The 24,022-nt window shown below is 49.5% G+C and overlaps 8 protein-coding genes across 8 annotated transcripts; 4 read left to right on the top strand and 4 right to left on the bottom strand.

The window, feature by feature from the left end:
- The first annotated feature begins 2,802 nt into the window (after positions 1–2,802).
- BC939DRAFT_496023 (endoplasmic reticulum-based factor for assembly of V-ATPase-domain-containing protein) lies at positions 2,803–4,118 on the top strand. The gene is made up of 4 exons (XM_051559669.1): positions 2,803–3,290; positions 3,374–3,450; positions 3,530–3,778; positions 3,867–4,118. Exons 1-4 carry the CDS (start codon positions 3,059–3,061, stop codon positions 4,032–4,034), a joined length of 726 nt encoding a protein of 241 aa, XP_051408379.1. The 5' UTR covers positions 2,803–3,058; the 3' UTR covers positions 4,035–4,118.
- Positions 4,119–4,122: 4 nt separating this feature from the next.
- Positions 4,123–8,256, bottom strand: BC939DRAFT_296440 (uncharacterized protein). Its single transcript, XM_051551337.1, has 8 exons — positions 8,039–8,256; positions 7,838–7,967; positions 7,627–7,749; positions 7,405–7,528; positions 7,212–7,318; positions 7,033–7,118; positions 6,063–6,893; positions 4,123–5,963 (listed from the first exon to the last, which is right to left on the bottom strand). Exons 1-8 carry the CDS (start codon positions 8,117–8,119, stop codon positions 4,185–4,187), a joined length of 3,261 nt encoding a protein of 1,086 aa, XP_051408378.1. The 5' UTR covers positions 8,120–8,256; the 3' UTR covers positions 4,123–4,184.
- BC939DRAFT_415194 (uncharacterized protein) lies at positions 8,244–10,300 on the top strand. Its single transcript, XM_051552991.1, has 2 exons — positions 8,244–9,424; positions 9,511–10,300. Exons 1-2 carry the CDS (start codon positions 8,422–8,424, stop codon positions 10,293–10,295), a joined length of 1,788 nt encoding a protein of 595 aa, XP_051408377.1. The 5' UTR covers positions 8,244–8,421; the 3' UTR covers positions 10,296–10,300.
- Position 10,301: 1 nt separating this feature from the next.
- Positions 10,302–13,038, top strand: BC939DRAFT_463409 (tyrosyl-DNA phosphodiesterase I). The gene is made up of 12 exons (XM_051557227.1): positions 10,302–10,372; positions 10,463–10,475; positions 10,570–10,697; positions 10,784–10,901; positions 10,990–11,127; positions 11,218–11,287; positions 11,370–11,463; positions 11,544–11,853; positions 11,944–12,098; positions 12,217–12,355; positions 12,450–12,611; positions 12,706–13,038. The coding sequence occupies exons 1-12, from the start codon at positions 10,341–10,343 to the stop codon at positions 12,997–12,999; spliced, it is 1,653 nt and encodes a 550-aa protein (XP_051408376.1). The 5' UTR covers positions 10,302–10,340; the 3' UTR covers positions 13,000–13,038.
- A 611-nt stretch (positions 13,039–13,649) lies between these two features.
- BC939DRAFT_480463 (uncharacterized protein) lies at positions 13,650–15,184 on the top strand (the record flags this gene model as incomplete). Its single annotated transcript, XM_051558946.1, has 5 exons — positions 13,650–13,764; positions 13,875–14,342; positions 14,512–14,760; positions 14,885–14,997; positions 15,098–15,184. 5 exons carry the CDS (start codon positions 13,650–13,652, stop codon positions 15,182–15,184), a joined length of 1,032 nt encoding a protein of 343 aa, XP_051408375.1.
- A 2,789-nt stretch (positions 15,185–17,973) lies between these two features.
- BC939DRAFT_463402 (uncharacterized protein) lies at positions 17,974–19,304 on the bottom strand (the record flags this gene model as incomplete). The annotated part of the gene is made up of 2 exons (XM_051557226.1): positions 18,906–19,304; positions 17,974–18,767 (listed from the first exon to the last, which is right to left on the bottom strand). Coding segments are annotated over exons 1-2 (776 nt in total), but the record flags the coding sequence as incomplete, so codon positions are not given.
- Positions 19,305–20,045: 741 nt separating this feature from the next.
- On the bottom strand, positions 20,046–22,153 carry BC939DRAFT_463400 (uncharacterized protein). The gene is made up of 5 exons (XM_051557225.1): positions 22,028–22,153; positions 21,136–21,379; positions 20,899–21,023; positions 20,657–20,800; positions 20,046–20,560 (listed from the first exon to the last, which is right to left on the bottom strand). Exons 1-5 carry the CDS (start codon positions 22,097–22,099, stop codon positions 20,150–20,152), a joined length of 996 nt encoding a protein of 331 aa, XP_051408373.1. The 5' UTR covers positions 22,100–22,153; the 3' UTR covers positions 20,046–20,149.
- Positions 22,154–22,789: 636 nt separating this feature from the next.
- On the bottom strand, positions 22,790–23,571 carry BC939DRAFT_463398 (ribosomal protein S25; the record flags this gene model as incomplete). Its single annotated transcript, XM_051557224.1, has 3 exons — positions 22,790–23,084; positions 23,407–23,466; positions 23,569–23,571. The coding sequence occupies 3 exons, from the start codon at positions 23,569–23,571 to the stop codon at positions 22,791–22,793; spliced, it is 357 nt and encodes a 118-aa protein (XP_051408372.1).
- Between the last annotated feature and the right edge of the window lie 451 nt (positions 23,572–24,022).

Below are 24,022 nucleotides of genomic sequence, written 5' to 3'. Positions count from 1 at the left end.
AACCTGCGAACGGCACCTCGCGCGAGGACTTTGACCCAACAGAAATATTTTTCTCACAAACAAACACACACACAGTTGCTGCCTTGTCTCCATCACGTGGCCAACGGGGCCCGCCCAACCTCAGGCGCCCAGTACTGCGGACAATGGGGTACAAGTTGTTCCCAGCCTCGCTGCAATTGCTACCAGCAGGGATGCTGCACTCTCTCGCCTCGCAGACAGGTGTGCATTGAAAATTAAGGGCGCCCATGCTGCATACAATACCGAAAGCGCCGCCATCACCAGCGATTTACAACAAAAGGTCAACAGCGTGCACCGTGCTTCGCGCGCCAATCACAGGCGATACGAGATAGCCAGCCGTACCTCTGTCCGCAGCCTTTCACCACTCTTGGATCTTAACAGCGCGCAGTATCACACCGTCCTGGCTCGCCTACGAGGACGCGCACAGGCTGCCTTAGACTCTGCTGCTCGGCGCAGAAAAGCACTTTTGCAAGACATCAACTCACAACGCGCACGTGCATCGCAAGCGATACATGCCCAGTACGGTACCCAGCAGGCACGGGAGCGCCGACGCCTGCGTAACAGCGAACGTCGACTACAGCGTCAACAACAACGAGAGTTGCGTCTACTGCCTCAACGCCAAACGTATCCATTGCTGCCTGTACACCAGCTGTCTGAGGAGGTGGGCACATTATATCCAGACAGAACCACAATTGGACCAGTCAGCTTATCACACGCTGAGGCAGTTGCTGTGTCACAGCTGCGAGAATCTCCTGTCGACAACACAGCACCGCGAGTCATCTCCTCCGATGGCTCTTTGATTAACACTGGTCAAGAAGACGTAGCCATGGCCTTTGGGGTCGTTGATCGATCGCAGCCCGTGGTCAGGTGTGTGCAGGGCCGCACAGACGGCTACGCTTCTTCAGCAAAAGCAGAACTCATGGGTCTCCTAGCTGCCATCCTATCTGCACCACCAGACCAAAACATTATTGTGGAGCTCGACAACCAAGCGGTCGTGCAACAATACCAGCAGCTTGTGCGTTCCCGTGCGGACACGTTACCTCGTAAGCGGTTCCGTAGTACGTACTCTGGACACTGGGCAGCACTACACAAGATTGTCCAGGATCGGTCTGGGTCGGTGGAGGTGAGGTGGGTCCGTGGGCACAGCACCAACACTGGCAACAATATTGCAGACACTGTGGCGACAGCCGCCGTCCGAGTCGAGTCAATGCCCTGGTCGGTTGATTTAAGCGAGCAGCAAGACATCCGCTTTTTTGCACATTGCCACGATCATCTTGTGGAACATGATCTGCGGCAGCTACTCAAGCAGCAGACGACAATCAGGCGTCATCAGGCCTGGACAACCCAACGTCGTGTCAAGAGAGCGATACCAGATCTTGCCGACGTGGAGTGGCGGTCCACCCTTGCCCATGTCCACGGCAAGCGCTCTGTGCACACGTTCTTCAGCAGTGCTGCTGATACGTCCCAGAGGACACATCATATTAAGAAGCTGCATGGTATGCTGCCTACCCTGAATACCATGAAGGCTCGCCACCCGAGTCTATATCCTGACCGTGTCTGCTGCGTCTGCGATGTTCAGGACGAGGACAACCATTACCTGTGGACGTGCAGTGCTATTAGAGATGTCCACAAGGAGATCTGGCGCGAAGGGCTGCAGCAGATTGATAAGTGGGGACGAGCTGCAACGACCGCATACAACAAGAACAGCAAGAAGCAGCAAGAGCGTGATAGGATCCGCGCTGGAGCCGCCGCTGCTGCACCGAAACCCATTCGATGGGTTTGTCCTAACAACGAGACCCACATCCGAGGTCTATCCTGTATCGCCGGGACCCGATCAATGCTCAAAGGCGACGAGTATTATGACCGCTCTCCGGATCTGACCTGGAGCATCAGCGATTTATGCCGTGGCATCACACCCGTAAGCCTTATCAAGGAGTGGGGCAGTCTATTTACCTCGCCATCGTCGATTGCGCGCCAGGTCATTCACAAGTTCGTCGGCTTTATTGAGGAGAAAGCTACGGAGCTGATCTGGAAACCACGCTGCAAGGCCACCATTGCTCGAGAGCGAGAATGGGGGATCACAGCCAAGATGAAACGAACTCCATACAAGGGACCGAGAGGGGACTGGAGTGATGGGTATGGATACATTAGCGACGATGACCAATGTCCGTGTGGTGCATTACTCGCTGACCATGTAAACGGGAGCTGCCCTGGCCCCGTGCTTGACCCAGACGCAGCGGATCGGACGCTGCTGGATTGCCTGCAAGGGAGGAGGCGGTTGACAACCATGGAGGGGATGGGGAAGATACCCTTCTTGTAACAAGGTGTTTTCAGCTTTTAACACACTGATGAGGTGTGGCAATTGTTGCGCAGGCCCTAGGGGCAGGCCCGGGGAATGTGACCTGTCTTTTGGCGACTGTGGATCGGTTCCGCTTTGGTGGTGAGGACAGCGATAGTAGATCTTTGCTAGTTAGTCTGATAGATTCGCAGAGTCAATTGACTCGAGAGACAAGTTGTTATAAAAAAAAAAAAAAAAAAGGCCGTTTTTTTTGGCCTAGTTAGTCTGATAGATTCGCAGAGTCAATTGACTCGAGAGACAAGTTGTTATAAAAAAAAAAAAAAAAAAAAGCCGTTTTTTTTGGCCGTCTTTGACGCCTAAATGCTTTTCTGGTTGCTTAAGGTCTATATAGGCTTTGCTCCCTATATTATAGTGAAAAGTTTGGAAATAAGGCGAGAAAATGAGAAAAAAAAACCAGTAGAGACGCAAGCCGAATCACATATCGTGCATAGGAACGAAGTCTTCGCTTTATTGGTACGGATGCTGGGCGCAGCAATGAGAATGAATGATTACTGCCCCGTAGAATGTATGCATTGTAAAAAAACGTTCAAGTCGAATCCGCTGACTTTGTCGTGACCGGCTGGTCAACTGTGTCGCTGCCCTTTTTGGCGGTACAAAGCCCGTTTCGTGCAGGACACCAACTCTGTCTTTTCACTTCTCAACACTCTCAAGTAATCGGCCAAGGAAGCAAGGAAAATAAGAATGATGAATCTGGAATGGACACCACGCCTAGAAAAGGCGTTTCGAAAATTGAATGCGAAGCAGCGATCGTCGACGTTGTCGTTAAATGAGGATGAGACAAGGACAGCACAGGAGGTGGATTCGATGCTGGAGTTGAAAGACCCTGTCTATGTGAACCTTGACTTGGTCAGGAGGATGTCTGTATTATTGTTGAGGTACAGCGCAAGCGAGGTCGAGCAGGGCATCAGTAATGGTAAGCAACAGATAGAGTCTTTATGGACTGGGGCCGGCATCACTGACTTGGACACTTTCTAATACCACCTTGTCTTCGTATAGATGCGTCTGAGGATTGGATACATGCGATGATCAGGGGGAGTTCTGTATATGTACCCAAGCCGGCACCAAAAGAGCGAGTAAGCAGTAACTCGACAACGCCACTGACATCTTCGTCTGGAAATGAGCTTGTCAACTAATGCTACCTTCATTGTTTAGAGCCCTGAATTAGATCGTATCATGGAGGGTATTAAAGCCCAGGTTGCTGAAAAGGAATACCAACGCATGATCTCAAGTATTGACCCGAATGCCAGGGGATCAATAGCCAATAGTCTCCGACAGGATATGAAGGATATGAAGGATGTTAAGGCGCATGCCATCGGGATCATCAATGTTCTCTATACGGGCGCAGCTGTTTTCACTGCCGTGTTCATGATCTCGGCGCATTTCACAGAGGACCTGGGCATGGTATGTCTTTTCTTTTTTCCTTATCGAGGGCATAATGAACTGCCGCAACTGAAGAAAATACTTATGCGTCTCGCTGTATGCTCAATAGCGCGTGCTACTGGCATTTTTGGCATTTGTGCTCATCGTTGCCTGCGAGGCATATTTGTACTCGCGACATGCCTCCGTCGCGGATGCTCCGCTCAGAAAGAAGTTGCCAAGACTGCCAGACGATGTCGTAATTACAACCAGAACTTTTGTCAAGGAAAAGAGTTCGTAACCATCTCGTGCTCCTTCGTTTTCCATTTATCCAAGTTGTATATTATTTTTGCCAGCAAACAATAAAAAGGCCATTGGAGAACACATAGCTGTTCATTTATTTTTAACATTGACAATGTTACCGACTACGAGGACAATGTATGTGGAGTTCTCATGCCTCGTTCACTTCATATTGATCAAGCATATGGCTCCCTGGAGAGGGTCCATAGGCTTGTATGACCTCGTCCTCGGCGTTATCATCTATCCATTCTGTGCCAACCTCCGATTTCCGGACTCGCAGCGGCTGTGACCGACGGCGAATTCCTGATCGTATTCCGCCATTACGACCACCGCCATACCCATCTGATCCCTGACTCGTCGCAACATCAACCCCTGTGTCTGCATCCACTGTTCCTTCGCCAAAGTCGTAGTTGTTATAAACCTCGCTCCTCTCGAATTCTGACACTTCGTCCAGGTAATACTGTTGTTCCACCGAGGCATCTGTACTGTGAAGGTTGGGTGTCCAGTCGATCTGCTTGAATAGCTCCTCGTCCTCCCATCGACTGAAGTTGAAGGAACTCATGGAGCCACCGAATTCATCATCTGATGGCATCACCGCCGGAGTGTCCCAGCCAGACCCGTCGCCAGGTGTCTTCAAAAAGGGCACAGCTGCCGTTTCGTCAAAGTAGAAGTCGCTGTACTTAAACTGCGGCGGACTAAGCAAGGTTGGCTGTTTCCTGCCAAAAACCTCTGCCTCGAGCCATTCCTCGTAATTCTCCTCAAAGTCGGGATCCAGCTCAATGTCGTTCATGGTCAAATCTCGTCTCCGGTCTGAGCTCAAAGATGAACTACTGCTGTTGCTACTTCGGCTACTGTGATGGCTGCTAGCGCTTCGGACACTATCTTCGCCGTCAGATTTTGATCCGCCTGCTCCACTGCTACTCTGACTATGATGGTCAATGGCGCCGACTTCATGAATCGATCCATGGGCTTCGTACATCTCCTGCCAGTCATACTTGGGTCCCGAATACTGGTTCGTTCCGCCACTCTTTCCACCCTTCGCCTGTGCTCCTGGGTCCGACACCAATGCGTTTGGATGTACTCGATCGTGGTAGTGGCGAATCATGTTTCTCAGCTGCTGCTCCGCCGGTAGCGCGTCCTCCAGATCCTTCTCCACATCCGCGCCTGAGATCCAATCGTCTCTGAGATTTGACCGGCAATAGATATAGATACCCGTGATGACCTTCATATGGGACGATCGCCACTTTCGACCCAGGAAGGGCACCTGACTCTTGAGGGCTTTGTAGACATACTTCTGTAGATCTGGATGGTTGATTTTCAGAAGCCGCTTGAGAATCGCTGAGGATTTGTACTGGACTAAAAGTAAAATCCGGTGTGTCTTGTGCTTTGTCAGCTTTTGGAGGACGCGGAGCAAATTAATGATCGCAAACATATTGCGCCGGCAGACATAATTTGCTGGAAGAGGGTCGCCCAGATCCGCAACAGCGCCATTAAGGACTGCGAGTCGTGCCTGCTCAGGATTGGCCTCGGACCGCGTCGTACGAAGGATGGAACAAGTCTTGAAAAAGTTGTACTCCTCAATTTCATTCTTGGTGTGGATGTTCCCGGGATTCTCGGCGTTGCCAAAGATCTTGAGTAATAGAAGTAAGCAGTTGGAGTCGACAAGGAGCTGGCAAACATAGTTGAAGGCAAGGACATGATAAATCTTGAAATGTTGAAGTTGGAGTAGGAGAATGCTGGACACTGCCTTGGCCATGATCTCATGCTTGCGAATGTCGTTGACTCTTGTGAATGAGTCGACTGGTTCTTTGCCCTCTGTTTCCGCGTTCGATGATTCCTTTGAAGTTGATGTCCCACTGATCTTGATGCACACCAAAAGCGTCTTGAGCAGCGTCACTTGGATCTGAGCCATCCTCGGCACAATCTCTCTCTATGAATTCGAGTTGAGGGACGAGTAGAGTATATCTCAGCACTTGGAAAACTGGTCTGGTCAATAAAGCATTTGGATAAGATAACGACGTTCACTTACATATATGTGTTCAATGCGCTCGATTCGCTCCCGTTCCTTATCATTGACAGATGGTACCTTATCTCCTGCGGCCGATAGTTCGCCGTTCTGTCTTGGCTGATCGTCATCCGACTCATCCTCAACCTCTTCACTGGCATCATCCGCTTCATCATCACCTTGGTTACCGTTCCCACTTATACGGCGCATCAGACTCCTCCGTCTTGGTCGGGCCTTGCTCCGGATTGATGCCGGTTGCCTATACTCTAGTTCCCGTCCTGATTCCTGATCCTCCGCGTCATTGCTTGACTGATACCGCCTGTCCATCATAAGCTTCTTCTCTTGATATATCTGCAGGGTGGCCGTTGAAATATACATATTTTTTTCGAACAGCTCTTCCGCCTCAATAATCGATTTGGGGGTCGAGCTCGTCATGGAAGAGGATGGAAAGACAAAAGGTTGCATTCCCATATTCATACCCCCGGATCCATTGGACTGTCCTTTGCTGCTCTTTCCAGAAGGCCCGCTTCCAGTTAATGCCTTAAGCCCTTGCGCCCCACCAGCAGCGCTTCCTGCTACTGTCAATGGTTTTGCCTGCATTACATTGGCAATGGTCGAAATTGGAATCAAAGGGCATCCCGGACTGCGGGCCGAGTTCGCAGGTATGTAAGCGGGATACTTTTGACTCATCTCGGACTGATAGACGAGATAATCAAGTGGATCCGATTTTTGTGAGAAGTTGACTGGATTGAGTGGTGGGTTCCCTAATATCCTGCGGGCAATGCTTTTGAGGACGGGAAAGTCATCCGTGCCGCCAAGTGTCGTCCGCAACACTTTCCAAAGCAATAATAACATCTGCGACGAAAAAAAAAGAAAAGAAAAGAAAAGAAAAGAAAAGAAAAGAAAGAAGAAAAATAAGAAAAGGAAGGTGGAAAATGTTGCAGGCCAAATCGTTGCTCGCCGCTGATTATGCAGGCAGCTGGTAGAAATATACCTTCTTGAGCGGATAAAATTGGTCCTTGGCTGGACGCACGCAGATCTGGTCATAAAGGAACACGGTCAAGGATGGGTCCGTGGCGGCTAATGACATCGGTAGCACAGAGTACTTAGTTTAATATCTCGTCCAAAGAGCTACATCCAATTTGTACTGGTTTCTCGCCTCAGTACACGAACCTAGTTCTCCCATGAATTCGAAGTCGTCCTCATGCGAGATGACAAGCATGTAAAGCAGCGTCACCAGCGCTTCGATCTCTGTGGCGATCTCTGGTTCGCTCGCTAGCCTATTTTTATCACGAATATGGCAAGTAAGTCATCATCCTACACGTCCCGTTTCTACACCCCAAAGTTGCAACGCATCCTGACATACTTGGAACAGGCAATCCGCAACGCATCGTAGTACGTCTGAAACGCGCCTAGCTTTCGCAGCATCCTGTTGTTGGTCAGGATCCAGTCCAAATGGTCGTCTTCGTTTGACACCCCAGCATATGCGCCTAGATACACATTGGGAGAAGATCGTCTTGGGTCACTCTCATGTAGTCATATTGTCGATTACGCCATGTCTTATAACTTCACGCCGTTATTAGCCTACCCTGTGAGATATAGATGAGCTGCTGGGCAACAGACAGTCGACTCGTGTCGTCCTTTTGATCCAAGAAATTCAGTAGATATTCCGCGTACGCCTCGCGTTCAGATACTGTGCTCTTTTGCCAGTCTATACGGTGGAAAGCAGCGTAAGAAGGACAAGTCGATCACCTTCAGGGCGTCGAACATGACCCGATGATTGGCGCGACTATCCGTACCTGCGTCGTAGCTCTTTTGAAAGGCCTCCTGATTGTCACGGAACCGCTGCACCTCCAAATAGCAGTAAAACTCGTCGATCTCAGCAGATACCGTGTCCATGTCTGCGTATTGAAAGTGAACGGGCTCCAGCTGCATTAAAATTAATGTTAGAGACTGGGTTCGATTGGCACAACCGCTGACCGAAAAGCGTTGTCTTATACCTTTTGTTTCGAAGGCAGCGTGCTCACGAACTGCTTCAGCTGAGCCATGGTTATAGAATCCTGAGCCGGGTTATCCGCCATTGTCGAGACCGTGAATGTTGCTATTCCGTTCTTATTGCATGCGTGTCTTTTGGCAGTGCACCACAGTGATTCCTGGACAAGGGCACAAGGGCGCAAGGGCACAGGGTTGAGGTGAATGGGGGGAGGATGTTAGAAGCGAAAGGACGTGCTTGGCTGAATAGGTCAAATAAGCTATTCGAGGGGTGGACTGCGATACAACGTTACGGCATACTCAAGGGGGGCATCACAAGCAACCACGGCCGTTTGTGCCACTACAATCGCTCCCCCTCATCACGCGTCCAATCACCCCCGGGTCAGCAGGGATGCAGTCTTCCGACAACAACAACAATCACGTCTTTCTCGGCGTCGATGTTGGCTCTGGCTCCAGCAGGGCAGCTCTTATCACCGCTTCAGGCAAACTGCTCGCTATTTACTCCACCCCGTTTTCGACCTCGCGTCCGGCTCCAGACTACTTTGAGCAGTCCAGCGACGAAATTTGGGCCTCTATTTGCACCTCCGTGAAGGCAGCCTTCGCTCTATCTAAGGTCGATCTTACTCAAGTCAGAGGAATTGGATTCGATGCCACCTGCTCGTTGGTAGCGTACAGTGCCGGCACGCCTGATACGGCGCGACCAGTGTCCGTCTCGCCTAGTTCCAACTTTGAAGACGACAGCAGGAACATAATCATGTGGTGCGACCATCGCGCCAAGGACCAGGCCACTCGTATCACAGAGACCCACCATGACATCCTCAAGAATATCGGAGGGACTATGAGCCTAGAGATGGAGCTGCCAAAGACATTGTGGCTCAAGGAGAACATGCCAAAGGAGAGATGGCAGAATATCGGTCGCCTATTCGACTTACCTGACTTCTTGACATGGAAGGCCACGGGCGATTATTACCCCAGTCGATGCTCCGTGGTTTGCAAATGGTGCTACAAGGCTGGACCTGAGAGCGGCGAGTCTCCATCCCATATCGCGAACCAGGGTTGGCCCGGGGATTTCATGCGCCAGATTGGACTCGGGGAGATCGCGGACGACGATTTTCAAAAGTTATGTGGCGTTGGTAATGCGGGACAGCGAGTGCACTTTGCAGGCGAACATATCGGTGGGCTGACAAAGCGAGCAGCAGAAGAATTGGGCTTAGTCGAAGGAACTGCCGTTGGCGGTGCGGTGATCGATGCGTACGCAGGCGCCATTGGAACTTTGGGCGCACGACTGAAGGGCGTGCAGGCAACAGTGGATGAGGCACACAAGAGAATCTCTATGATTTGTGGTACTTCATCGTGCCATCTGGTCATGTCCAATAAACCGATTTTTGTTCCAGGTAAGAGGCAGGGTCCATTTTGAGGTATGCTAAGCGTTGTTTATGGTGCGATGGTACTAATGTAGTTTCGCTCTACAAAAAAATAGGAGTTTGGGGCCCTTTCCATGGAGTGATGCTGCCGGAAATGTGGGTTGCAGAGGGAGGACAATCGTCAACTGGCCAATTGATTGACTATATCACGAAAACGCACCCTGCTTACAATGAGGCTCTAAGGCAATCGCAATCGACGACCCCAGCCGTGTCCATTTATGAACACCTCAACCAACATCTGGAGGCCCTCGCCAAGAAACTGTTTTTGGGGAATGCTGCGTACCTCACCAGAAGATTACACATGACACCAGATCATCATGGAAACCGATCTCCGTTTGCGGACGAAACAATGAGGGGCTCTATCTCTGGACTGGATCTGAATAGTGACACCGTGGATGGGTTGGCTGTCCAATATCTGGCGACCATCCAGGCATTGGCGCTAGGCACACGACAGATCGTCGGCGCGCTTACTCGAGCCGGATACACTATTGAGACGATTTGCATCTCCGGTGGGCTATCGCTCAACAGGGTATTTGTTAAAGTGTTGGCGGATGTAATGCAGATGCCGGTTGTTCTTCCGGGAAGTGGTGGTGATGCTGCAGTCGTCATGGGCGCTGCCATCTGCGGTGCCGTGGCGTACGAATCCAAGCTGAGAGGTCCAGAGGCTGACATGGAGGGTATGTTGTGGAACGCTATGGCGCGTCTTACAGAGGCATCGGATGTTGTTGAGCCCGAAAGGGATCTTGCTCTGCAGCGCTTCTATGATAATAAGTTCCACGTCGTGCAGAAAATGCAAGAGGACCAGCGCGAGTACAATAAAATAATGATGCGGGGGCTGTGAACAGCACCTGTGCTCTGTCACCTTTTCACTTATTTGAATGCTGCCATGGAGGGATCGCATCTGCCCAAAAGCGACAAGTAGGAAGCTCTCTGCGCGCATGCTAATTCGTTGACATTTGTCATTCAGTAGACTGATGTCTGTTTTTTTTTTTCTTTTTCGATCAATAGCATCACAGCAGAGGTACCTTGCGAGCGGCCTTTTTTTTTTCATTTTGATGGCAATTATACGATGCACATGGTACGCTGACTATTGAAAACCGCACTACGTATTCTAGAGCAGCGATGCTGAACAGCATCGTCCAGCGGCAGCAGCGGCTTTACTGTTAGATGAAGAGCTCGATCGCAACGTCATTAAACGGCGACTGTCCTCAGATGCCTCTACGAACGAAAAAGACGCCAAAAAGTACTCATGTGTGTCTCAATTGCCTTGGTAATGCCTGCAGCGTGACATGAAGTTCTAATCAGAGCCCTTTACTATATGCGACGTAGGCCGCGAGAATCCGTGCCGTTGAGATACATTGATCCATCGATTCACCTCACAACGGTTCAGCGTGCCCCTGCCGCTCATAACATGGGATGCGTGTTCTTAGAGTCCTTGATCGGGGATGTAAGTGTTTGTAAGAGTCTTCGAGGAGCAACTTACAGCACTACTGAACGGCTATTTTAACCCACGATGCATGATCAATACCATATAGGCAGATTTGGAGTTTATGGTTCAGATCAACTACATGGTCGATATTGACTTCATAATGGCAAAGGTGCACGAGAGTATTCGCGATGAGCTTCGAACCATTGTGTACCACGGTTTGAGACTTACACAGGACAAACTGCTGGTAAGAAGCGAGCAAAACCACTTCTTTTGATGGATATCAGAGACGCACGAAACTCACATAGTAGCCGCTATCCTCTTCGATTTGGTATAGAGAATGGAGACAAACACGCGACTGAAGTATCCCAACATCACCTTGCACCGAGTTCCCGTTCCTGGAATTGGTAAGATTCTTTTTTTGCCAACATATTGCTTGTACTCTTGCCACATTGATACTGGGATTAAATATTTTGTGCTGTCACTCAGGCACGCACCACACGAAGGCTATGCTTTTGTTCTATCGGGATGGCGCGATGCAATTTGTCGTTCATACTGCTAACATGATTGAGCCTGATTGGAGGTACGGCCATTGTTGGATGCACTGCTGAGCTGAACCGTCATAGTTCGATAGTATGGCTTACTGTCTTTCCATGAATATAGAAACAAGACCCAGGCAGTGTTCACAACAGGCCGTCTCTCAAAGAAACCGCCGTCGTCTGCACTGCCAACTTGTGCATTCGAGCGAGATCTTTTGGAGTATCTACAGTGCTATCACAACTCTAATGGAATCGTTGGTCGAGTTTCACAGTATGACTTTACTGACGTTAGGGGTGTTCTTATCGGTTCGGTGCCTGGCAAGTTTACAGGGCTCACCAAGAACAAGTGGGGCCACTTGCGGTTACGTACCGTTCTGAGACAGCAGGTGGAGATCGCGAAAGAGCACGTTCTAGGGTCGAAGATTATATGCCAGGTAAGGCGATCCAATGTACTTTTGATTGATTGATCGTAAGAAGCATACATTTTTTCTGTGTCTGAGCTTGCCTGCATGCTGCTTCTGCAGATCTCCAGCGTAGGTTCATTGGGGAAGGAGTCGCAAGACTGGCTGCGTGGGGAGTTTGAGATGAGCTTGAACGCCCACCGTAACTCAAATTACATGGCATCGAGCAAGGGGGATTTTACAGTGATTTATCCCACGGCAGAAAACGTTCGAACCAGGTATCAGGCTCATGTGCATAAAAAATGTTTTACATTCATTAATTTCCCCACGAAAGCTACAACCGTGCACGAGCATTAATCACTAATGAATTTGGTCGTCGCACTTTGGAACGTCTAGTTACGATGGTTGGTCGATGGGCGGAAGTCTGCCATTTAGATCGACCAGCTATAATAAGCAGGCGCACTACATGAACCCATTACTGCACTCTTGGAGAGCCATCAAGAGCGGGCGTGAGAGATCCATGCCTCACATCAAAGTGTGCTTTCGAACGCTTTCCATGATGCTTGCTGTATCGAAGTATACCATCGATACATATTATTAACATTGCTTTCATCCACGTGCCTATAAAGACATTCACTAGGGTTACTAGCAAAGCCCATGGCGACTACATCTCATGGTTTCTCCTTACCAGCGCCAATCTCTCGAAACCTGCTTGGGGAACAATGAAGAATGATGTGTTTGCAATCCAGAGTTATGAACTCGGTGTCCTTGTCTTCCCTGGTTTATTTGAGGTCATTTTTCCCTTGCAGGCTTATGACGGAAAAAAGTCGCTCTTTCTTCATCTGCATTTTCTGACATCAAATATGTATCTTGTACTTCATTTAGGACTTGAATGAATCTGGCGAAAGCCTTCAGGTCTACATGATGAACGCCACAGTGGACGATCCGTATCCTGAGCCGCTCTCTCCACACCCCAGCAGCAGTGATCAAGGTGATCAAGGCGAAGAAAGTGACACAAATGATGACAGTAAATATACGCAGCACAGCATCGGTGTAGTACCTATTCGTTTGCCATATGATCTACCGCTTAAGAAATACGAGTTCCCAAGAGACCAGGTCTGGCTGATGGACAAGTATTTTCAGGGGATGGACGACTTTGGCAGCACACTGGATATGTGAACGACATAATAAAGTTGGGTTATTTATGCTTCAGGGTACAATGTAGTCAATTAGCAGAATGCATCATTCGTGGTACCCATAAGCCGTGATAATAGTGCCAAAAATGAGGCCACAGGGGGAAGCAGCAATGCAGGGGCCTGATGCCAATATCTGCTCCAAGCATAAATGGTACCATGTAGTCTACATCCATGCAGGGGCATGTTTCCAATGCATATCTTTCCGTTATCCATCGGATGCTGTGTATGCTGTGCAGTTGACATGTATTCAACCCCTCCTTTCCATCTGTCTATCTCTTATATTGCAAGGAGTAGAGACTTGCCCTTTCATCCCGTACTAGCGAGGATAAAATCTAGTATAAAAGCAAACGCGAAGGCGAGGGTGTCCCCACGTTCAAGTCCATTACCACGACAGCATTGGGACAAAATCACTTTTCCTATCATCTGCAAACTAAAAGCATGTGCCCCACTTTGCTCAAAATGCCCTCTCTCTTCTCTTCATTCAAATCCTTCTTTTGCCGCTCCCCTTCGCCCTCTGCACTCCGCTCACTTCCGCTCTCAAAGAAACACTTGAACTCTTGTTCCGAGAAATATCCTTCATTCGATCCGCCCTCGCATCGCCTTCCCTTCCCGAAACAAAATTCATTCGCGAACATGACCCTCCCTACCGACGCTCCTGCATCGACCTACACTGTCTTCGCCTCGGGCCCAGAAGGCGGATTCTTTGTCGAGAAGACACTTGAACTGCCAACACTTGGCAGGAACGATGGTAAGAACGACTGAAAGCCAAGAATATCTATGTATGATGTGATGTGCTGCCTTATCGCATTGCTCCTAACAGGCATAATCCTTCCCTATTTCCTACGCACAATCGCTTAGTCGCGATATCGATCATCTGCTGCAGTGTTTGCTACACCGACACCATGATTGCTACCCAGGCAGAGGGTCAAATCGCTGGCCATGAGTGCATTGGCCGCGTCGACTTCAAGGGCGAGGATGTGACCAATATTGAAATCGGAGACATTGTTGGTTTGGGCTACATCCGCTCTACTTGCCTTCAGTGCTCCTTCTGCCTCAGCGGACAGGAGCATATGTGCCCGAAAATAAAGACTTTTGTGGACGGCATCGGCGGATTCGCCAATGCGTCTATCTGGGATTCGAGATTCGTTTACAAGATTCCCGAATCGATCGAGCCACGACACGCGGGGCCGCTGACTTGTGCTGGTGCGTCGGTCTTTGGTGCGCTCTATGGCTATAATGTCAGTCCGACCTCGACCGTGGGTGTGGTCGGATTAGGCGGTTTGGGACACCTGGCTATCAAGTTTTCAAAGGCGTGGGGTTGCAAGGGTACGTTATTTTTTGTGGAAAATCATTCACCTTGTGGTTTTTCGCATGCACAGAACAGCTGCTGTGCTACATATTGCAGTCATACAAGTCTGTACAAACAGCCCCAAGATTTAAACAATAAGTGAGAGCCTTGTACTGACCTGCATTTTTTTTTTTCCAAATACTGTAGTTGTTGCAATATCGTCGACCCGTGAAAAGGAGCAAGATGCGTACGCTTTTGGTGCTCACGAATTCATTTACACAAAGGACCCTATTACGACCTCGACCAAGATGGACTACATCATCAACACAGTGGCAGGAGATCTTCCCTGGGGTGTCTTTGTGAATCTTCTAGAGTCAAATGGAACTCTGATCAACATGGGTGTTTGCCCAAAGGATACTATGGAGATTCCTTACATCCCAGTTCTATTCAAACAGTGTAGGGTATCCCTTTTTCTTACAGCAGTGATTCACCGCTCGTCCTCTTTTGTTTGTATTTGCCTCTATAGAGATGGCTCGCTAAAGCGTATCGTATTATCGTGTTTTTTTTTCTGTGTGCGTAGTAAGGGTCGTGGGTTCGCTTGTCGCGCCCCGCCATGTGGTGAAGAAGATGTTCGACTTTGCCGCATTACACAATATCAGGCCTGAGATCGAGGAACTTGAGATGAGTACCAAGGTAAGCTCATCGATTAATAGATCGCTCCATTGTCAGTGTGCCTCTTCTAGGCTATCGATTAATCTCTCTCTTTTCTTTCACGCCGCGTCGCATTTGGTAGGGCTGTCGCGAAGCATGCCGACGTGTCATCGAGCAGCGGGCACGATACCGCGTGGTTCTCAACGTTCCTGAGCGATTGGCCCTCTAATATGTAGTGCTACAGTTCATCATCATACCCAACAGCGAAGCAAGCAAGTATTCTGTGTTTTGTCACTACTTGCATGTCCCTTTTTAAGAAAGACAGAACCAGGTGAGCGCAGAAAGCAGGAAATAAAGTTAACGAGGAGAGAGCTCCGAGGTAGTGTTCTTATGCGCTGTAGGCTCCTCCCTTCAGGGCTATGGTTCTGTCAGGATATGTGGCGATTACTTCCTTGGTAGATTTTAGCGGCCAGGCCACATAGCGGGTACCATCAGCGCACTCGGCCCAGATGACATAGCTCTTTTCTACCCATATGCAGCAGAAGTTTGAGGCCATTCTGTGGTATTTTGGGCACTGCGGGTGTCTCTAGCATCTCTAGCATGGGCATTTTTGCTGATTGGCATGGCAGCCCCTATCAACCCTTGCTTTCCAAAAGAGTGACTGTATACGCTACACTTATTCCAGGTGCTAAAGGACCATTTTTGACTGAGGGAGCTGAAGCCGGGGTCTTATTAGGGGAAGCAGGAGGAATCGCGATAGGGACATCTGGGGTATCGACAGTGGATGCTGCAGGCGCGGCGGGAGTTGAGATCGAGAGAGTTACAGACGTTGGAGCACTGTTACAAGGGAAACAGATTGTGGCGAGGATCGAGAGGACGAATTCAGCGGGATCAACTTTGTTAGGCTTTGGCAGCATTCACAGGGGCGGCATCGACACAGCTGAAGACAGCAGCTAAGAGCGAGGAAGGCATACAGAACGCCTTGAGTTACATTTTATGATAGGGGTACCGAGAAAAAAGCGTTGTTAGTTGTCAATGTTCGATTTGGAGTGCTGAACTGTTAGTTCACCCTAGCCAGGGTCCGTGCGGAAGCAACATTAATCCCGTTTACAATTCATTACAGCTTTAATAAGGTCTAGACTTCTTCTCTGACGCGAAAGCAGTTAAAGGGGTGCATTCCGCACCTTTTGCAGGGCCGTGATGCATGATTAGCAGCGTTGAAACGGGATCATAACATGGATCTTCGAAGCAGAGTATAGAATAGGTATGTTTGTCCAAGTCAGCCCTAAGCGCGAAGATTCGTGGGCATTTTCGTACAGAGTACAAGATTCGCTTGCTGCCAGGCTTTCTAGCTTGCATCATTAAGCGTCCTGCTCAGTGTGCACTCCCTTCAAATGTTGGTCCACACAGGTTCTGCCTTGGGTAAACGAACATTATTGTAATTAAAGCTATCGGCAAAATCGACTACCTAGTATTAAAACAGAGAATCAGCAGATACGTCTACAGGAATAATAGTGCTCATTAATCTCTCATCGGCGAAGAAACCGCCGTGTAAGTGACCGACGACGGAGCCGGTGAGGCCTCCGAGTCATCGCTCTCGCCATCATCTCCCTCCCCACCACTTTCATCTCCTGCTATCGTACGATCATGGCCCATCGTTTCTGACCCTGCGTAGTCCACCCTATTACCGCCATGACCGCCCGACGCTGCCGCCGCAGCTCTCGCTATCTCCTCCTTCCTCTCCTTGTGTACCATGCTCTGATGACGCCTCATCGTACTGATAGAATCGTACGCCTTCGTACACCCGTCGATCCCGCAAACAATCATCTGCGTTACATGGCGGGTTTCGTGTCGCTTCAGATGGAACTTATCCATGAAAGATTTGCCACAGCCCTCAAACGAACATGGGTACATCCTCGGTCTTGTCGGGATAGGCCGAGGTCGAGGAGTCGGCGCAGGTGTCGATCGTGCGCTGGAATCACCTGCGTCATCATCTCCTCCTACTCCAACATTACTTCCTCCTCCTATTGAGGATCCATGGCCTACTCGTTTCCGCTTTGCTTCCGATGGCGTTATTGAGGGGGCTGGAGAAGAGGCCGTAATGCCACCAGGGTCCATATTATCATCATAGGCAGCGGGAGCACCAGGAGAATCCGCAGGACCTTGTTTTCGGAACGTGCGCTTCGTCTTCTTTTTCATCAGGGGCGATGATGGTGGCACTGGTGAGTTCTCTCGGCTCTCGGGCGTTGTTCCGCGTTCAGGTGTGTCGAAGCCATAACTGGTATCCATCTGGTTTAAAACCGCCATGCGCGCTAAACTGGTCGCTGTGGCGGAAGTCGAACTGGGGATGGATGACGAAGTCGGCATAGGATACGAGCGCTGGATAAAGTACGGGCGTGGCTCATTCAGCAGCATCTCCTGATCTATACAGCGATAGCATCATTGCAAATGTAAAATCCAGTAATTAGTAGATGTTCGAGTTTGCAACACTGCATCAATGTAAAATTGACAAGAAGCTCCCATTGATTTTTTTTGTACCTGATGTCCACAGAGGGATAGATATCTCTCCTCCGAGGGTCTGGACCACTGTGCCGGATCGAGTCCATTTCCTGGCCTTTTGATTCTTGTTAATAGCAAACGCTGATGATGGTTTCGTTACTGGGGGATCAGCCATGATCCGCGCCGAATTTCCTCCTCCAGAACCGCTTGGTGTCGCTGCGGATGTCCCCTTGTGCTGTTTCTTTTGTCGAGCCGCGTTCCCTGGATTGCTGGAGGATGTCCGCTTGCCGATTGAAACGTTCGCTGATTCCGGTGTATCATCCATATTAGCTTCAGAGTGCACCTGATCCATAATGGCTTCTGCGATCGACAACTGCGAGACATCCTTATCTAAGTTCCATTAAAATTACAAAATCTCTGTGCTTAATTTGCATGCCATTGATGGTTGATGTAAAATTCGCCGAGATCCAGGCAGCGTACCTTCCACAGCGTCTACTGATTCAATATCGACGTTTTCATCAAGCGCTGATTCTGTTTCCTTTGAGTCGAACGTAAGAAGTTTGGCGGTTGAAATGCGGATGCTTGTAACAGAACTACGCAGAGGACTCGGCTTAATTGTGTCTGAAGATCCAGCGCCAGTCTTAAGTTTTTTACTAGGTGGCGGTACATCTCCTGATCTCTTGCCGCCTGACGAAGCTTGCGATGAAAAGGCCGTTACCGACTTGGCACCATTAGTGTTATTATTGCTATTGTCGCCACCGCCTCGTGTTGTATGACCGTTTGAAGACCTGGGTGCTGATGTCGTTGCAGCAGTTACGCCTACCACCTTTCTCCCTCGATGTGGTCCTTCCGCTGCTGTTGCCTTCTTGCTCTGATGATCCGAGCCCTTCTTCGTTTCTGTTGCTGGGGTGGACATTGGCAGCACAGCAGTGGCTAATCCTGCTCCACTGGTACTGTCATATGCTTCTGTGAGCTCGTCGTTGTCGTATAAACAGATCACGTCCGGTCCTGCCTTGACACAGCTCGAGCAAATTGGTTTCGACCTATCGCATTTCGTCTTCTTGACACGACACCGTGCACAAGGGCGATACACCCCTGGTCGAGGACCGAGGGGTCCCCGTGCACCGCCATTCGAGCGAGCCGTGGAGGACTGAGTTGTTGAGATATTATCGCTGTCTGTGTTGGTATCCATGATCGCGGCTGTTGCGGGCATTGCACTCGTTGTGGAGGAGTGTGTCGAATGTGAGACAGCCGCCAATCCAGTCAGATCGCCAGAACGTGTCCTGCTTGTGCGCGTCATTCCCGGACGATCTCTAATAAAAAATGATCATAATGATGCTTTGTTAGCTGCGAAAGTAAAATCAATTACAGAAAAAAGCAAGACGGATAGACATCTTCTTGTTGGATACAGCGTGGCATTCATCGTCCATGGTCCTCCTAGCTAAACCAACCTCGTGGATGGATGATCGTCGGTCGTATGCGCATTTGGGTCTGGGCTCGTTGCGACCGTACCCTCCCCTGACCCGTTTGAGACCGCCGTTGGATCTCCAGACATCCTTTTGGCGTCGCGTATCACTATGAGCTATACTGTGTTTTTTCGTTCCTGTAGGATGTGTCCCGTGAGGCATATATCACACCGCTTCAGAGATCAGAGCGAGAAAAGTGATGGAATATTGGGACCCCTGATCGAGTAGTGTTGGATGAACAAGGGTCAACAGATCCCAATTACAAAGGATCTGATCGTGCACAGCAAGCTGCTTTAGGAGGAGGAGGAGGAGGAGGAGGAAGAGGGGAGGAAGGGAAGTATATATGTAGACTATGTGTATTATTGCAAGGTGCGAATCGCAGTGTTGCGGGGCGACAATCAAAAAGATGAAGTGGTTTAATGGTTGCAGTCGCTTGTCCTCTTTATTTTTTTTTTTTTTTGTGGTTGTGTATCTTATGTTACGTTGTTTGTGTGTATGCAGGCTTGACGTGCTTCCCGTCCACCGACGGTCTATGGTTGGAATGAATGAATCGGGAGGCGCATGGTTCAGCAAACTACAGTGCAGTCGCCCTCATTCGGACAAACACAGCCAGAAATAAAAATTGAGCACTATTTGACTGTTTCCCTTGAATGAGGTAACTTGCTGTAAGAAACGGAGGATTAATCAGTCCTTCGGAATCAGTGAATGAAGATGGGTGCGGCAAAGGGATGATGCTGATGGAGGAACAGGACCTCTTGCACAGCACGGAACGCGAAACGGACGCAAGAAAAAAAAAAAAGAAAAAAAGAAAGCGACGCCGTAAGTGAAACGTGCAAGACGCACCCGTATTGGTCGCCACCAAAATGCTCTGTTTCGCGTTTCAGATACGCGTCGCCCTTCAGCACTTCTGTCTGGTTAACGAAAATACCATGGTCGTTCCACCCCTCAGATGAACACAACGATGAGTGAGTACGCACCTCATCAGAATGAACTGATCTTCTCCTCGGAAGACAGTTGAGCTAGGTCACGTTCTTGTAAGCCCACGATCAGCATCCCTCATGTGTATGGATACCGCGGATCTCTGGGTCCCAATGAAGCACAGAGAAGTGCCAAAAGAAACGATGCTAATAAATCAACCCAACTTCACGTTTATTGTCTCTATGGTTTTATTCCATTCACAACCGACAAATTATGTATGTACATACATTTTAATTCTTTTTCGTTCCTTTTTACAACTTGGCCTCGGTGACAACCATGCTCGCCAAACGGCCCTTGATCGTGTCCTCAGCTTCCTGGACCATCCTCTTGACGAGAACCTCGCATGTGGGGATGTCCTTGATCAAACCCACAATCTGACCAGCGGTCCAAATACCATGGTCGGGGTCACCGTTCTCATAGACGAGCTTTCCACGCTGGCCCGAGACCAAAGGAGCGACTTCCGTGAACTCGGCTCCACCGGGCTTGCGCTCGATGGCAATGACTTCATTAGCAACCTTGTTGCGAAACACACGGGCAGTGTTGTGGAGAGTACGGAAGATCAAAGAGGTATCGCGCTCGCTCGCCTTGACCATCTGTTCCTTGATGTTGTTGTGGATGGGTGCCTCCTGCGTGCACAAGAAACGAGTACCCATGTTGATACCCTATTAGAGCGAGCAAGTGATAGCAACTCAAGGAGTGTTAGAACCGTTGTTTCGTCTTGCCAATAATTGGATTAGAAGCGGGGATTTGGTTCTTGCCTCAGCACCAAGGGCAAGGGCAGCGGCAAGACCGGTGCCGTCGCCGAATCCACCAGAAGCGATGAAAGGAATTTTGAGAGCCTTGGCAGCCAAGGGCAACAGGATCAATCCAGTGACATCGTCCTCACCAGGGTGACCAGCACACTATCGATCCAGAGTAAAGAAATTGTTAGAACTCTTGGCTTTTTGAGCCGTGGGCATCGCAATCGGAACCATTGTAAGCAAGATATCAAATCATATACCTCAAAGCCATCAATGCTGAGCATGTCAGCTCCAAGACGCTGGGCAGTCAAGGCATGGCGGATCGACGTGCACTTGTGGATGACGAAAATACCGGCCTTCTTAAACTTTTGGATGTGCTCGCCGGCTATTTTATCCCATGGAAAAGAGGAGGAAGAGAGAGCAGATCAATAAAAAAAGACCAGTGTGGTAAAATAGATGAACAATTCACATGTGATAGAGCTAACTTTAAAACGTACGATTGTTTCCAGCAGTCTCGACAACCGTGATTCCTTCCTGGATAATGACATCGCCGTACTCAGCATAAGGGGGAGGGGTCATGGCAGGCAACAAAGTCAGGTTGACACCGAAGGGCTTGCTGGTCATGGTGCGGCAGCGACGAATCTCGTTGCGGAGGTGCTCAGGGGTGGGCTGCGTCAACGCGGTCAAGATTCCGAGACCGCCAGCGTTCGAGACTGCAGAGGCAAGCTCGGCAGTTCCGACCTATTCAGGTACCAAAAGAACACGCAAGGTTAGGACGGAATGCTATGTATCGTGTGTTGCTTGCTACACGAAGATAGTGATAGCATAAGAAAAGGGTGGCGTCGAACTGCAAGGTGAACAATGGTAGTGACTGAGAGTCGACAAGGGCCAGCTGTCAGTGATAAGAGTGGTGCTGGGCCAGCAGATTGTTTGGATCCGTCCACGGAGCGCGAGGTGAAACGAGGCAAAGCGAGCCCCTGCTGGAATAAACAAAAAAAACACAGCACGCAAAAGATCGAAGCCGAGTTACAGGCAGCCATGGCCAGCCGAGCTTCCTTTTGGTTTCCATTGGATGCGGATGTCCTGTGAAGATGATAGGTATGCATGGGCGAGTATGGGATTCTGTTGCTACTGTTCAATTGATCGCTCAAGTGACCTGAAGGTGTTGAACGACCGGATCGGATGTTTGTTGTTTGTTGTTGTTATTGCAGGTCCATCCCAAAAGTTGTTCACTCCAAACAGAAGCCATTTAGCACTCAAAGGCATACTCTTGAATATCAATGATGTCGATTGACATGGGTTTCCGCACGAAAGAAGATAAAGTTGGATCCTGAAAAATGTGTTCAGGGGTTCGGGGGAGGCATAAGACGTTGTGCCCTGAGTACTTACCCATTGCATGCCGCCCTGAACGATAGGATGCTTGATGCCGACGAGTTTAGTGAGTTTAGTCTGGAGAACCATGGTGATGATGAGGGAAGAGTGCGATGTGAAGGAATGGAGAGGAGAGGAAGGATGATGAGCGACAAAGAGGGACCTTTTAGTGAACGAATTTTATATTCACTCCAGGGGCACAGGCACGCGCGAAACTTTGGCGTGCTGAAGGAAGGAAAAAATTCCCTTCTCAGACGAATGGCAGCCAGGCCCGGTTCCCCGCTGTCCGATCAAAATAAATGCACTGAATTGCAGCTCGTTCGACACATGCGCTGGATACGCGACCCATGTTCCCCCGGATACGAATTGGGCCGACAACGCTGTATTCCCACCTTTCTTTTGATCTCCTTTGTCCGGCGATCGGCAGACGAACGCCCGCTCAACACAACAAACAATTCTCGGCACGCTTGGGAGGAGGACGACAAAAACAATCTGCATTAGGGCGTCGCCCAGACGAGCGGATAAATTGAACCAAACGGCAATGATCGTGGCATTTGGTGCTCCAGGACTGTGGCCTCGTAATTCGCATAGCTCTATTGAGCACTAAACACATAATGGATGTGATACTCCACATGCAGCAGTTCCCAAGCCAAATTCAACACGTTGTGCGTTCACAAATCATTCCATTCGCTGTTTTACGAGTTTTTTATACATATGGCAGTTGGAGTCAAGAAAATAGTTCTTAAAGAAAGCGATCAACGAAGGAACATGATCAAGAGATTTATTCCTCATCAGCGGCCTCCTTCTTGGGGGCCTTCTTCTCCTCCTCAACACCGGTGGCACGGGTGTAGATCCACTGGGCACCGTGGGTCGAGACTGGGACAATGACACCGAGCTTGACCAACTCGCGGATGGCGGCACGAGCAAGGGAGCCGTTGATGCGGAGACGGTCAACCAAGACGGAGGGTGAAACCAATTTGTAGGTGGGAACCTCCTTCATAAGCTTGTCGTAGGTAGCCTTGTCGAGAATGACGGCGTTGTTAGCCTTGTCCTTGACCTTTCCCTTGGACCATTTCTAAGAGAGCAAATATGCAGAGACGTGGTGTTAAGATAGCCCAAAGAGCGACTTCATCAGTGTTTCCATTTGTCGGACAGCAAATCCTGGACAGGCGACATAGTCGAACAGTATGACTGTAGTTGCCCAATGTGTATAGATTTGATCCTCCTGAAGGTACATCTCTTAGACAGTGATAGAGAAAATATCGAGATAGCATGCACAGCTCAACGTTGATGGACTTGGACAAAATAGTTTCCGTGTCGCGGTCTATCCTGCACTCCAGTAATATCCAGTGTCCTCTCAATCGTTGTTATCCTAGCGTGCAAGGGCGGCGTCGTACCTTCTTCTTAGCTTTGCCACCCGAAGATGACGTAGGCTTGGCGGCGACGTCCTTTTTGGCCTATAGAACAGAGCATAAACAGACAAACAAGGGTTAATATAGCTGTTGGGAAGAACCAGAGTAGTTGTAGTTCAGACTGAATAGTTTCAGGTAAGACGCTGCCATCCAGATGGTCGGACCGGCCGTAATCTAAATGAGGTTGATTCAGCCCTGTGTGCATTCCATGTAGAGCGTATAGTCCTTGTGAACTCATCCTATAGCGACGTTGAGGAGATCTAGGAGCACTCATCAAGTCTCTTCACCAGATCGATCCTGAAGTCGAGATCTCAAAAGCGTTCCTTTGCCGAAAATACTGCAAGGGCTGTGTTGATATGGTCGTCAAAAAGTTCTGGCCATAAGGACAAGGTTGTGCAAAGAGTCATCCCGCAATATGTGCAAGCTGATCACTAGAACTCTGCATGTCGATGAGAGTAGAGATCCTCCTGCAACCATGAAGCAGCCGTCGGTGTATTGAAAGTAGCGACGGCGCTCCTGGTAAATAAAGATTCCTTTCGGTGTATAGATCGATGGATTGACGAATCGATGGATATAGAGTGCGCTTCGCTCCGTCTGCCAC

This window comes from Gamsiella multidivaricata (genome assembly GCF_025024155.1).
Source record: "Gamsiella multidivaricata strain RSA 2152 chromosome Unknown BC939scaffold_76, whole genome shotgun sequence".
Classification (NCBI taxonomy): Eukaryota; Fungi; Mortierellomycota; class Mortierellomycetes; order Mortierellales; family Mortierellaceae; genus Gamsiella; species Gamsiella multidivaricata.
Note: the sequence above shows the minus strand (reverse complement) of the source record. Positions and strands in the feature narration are given on the sequence as shown.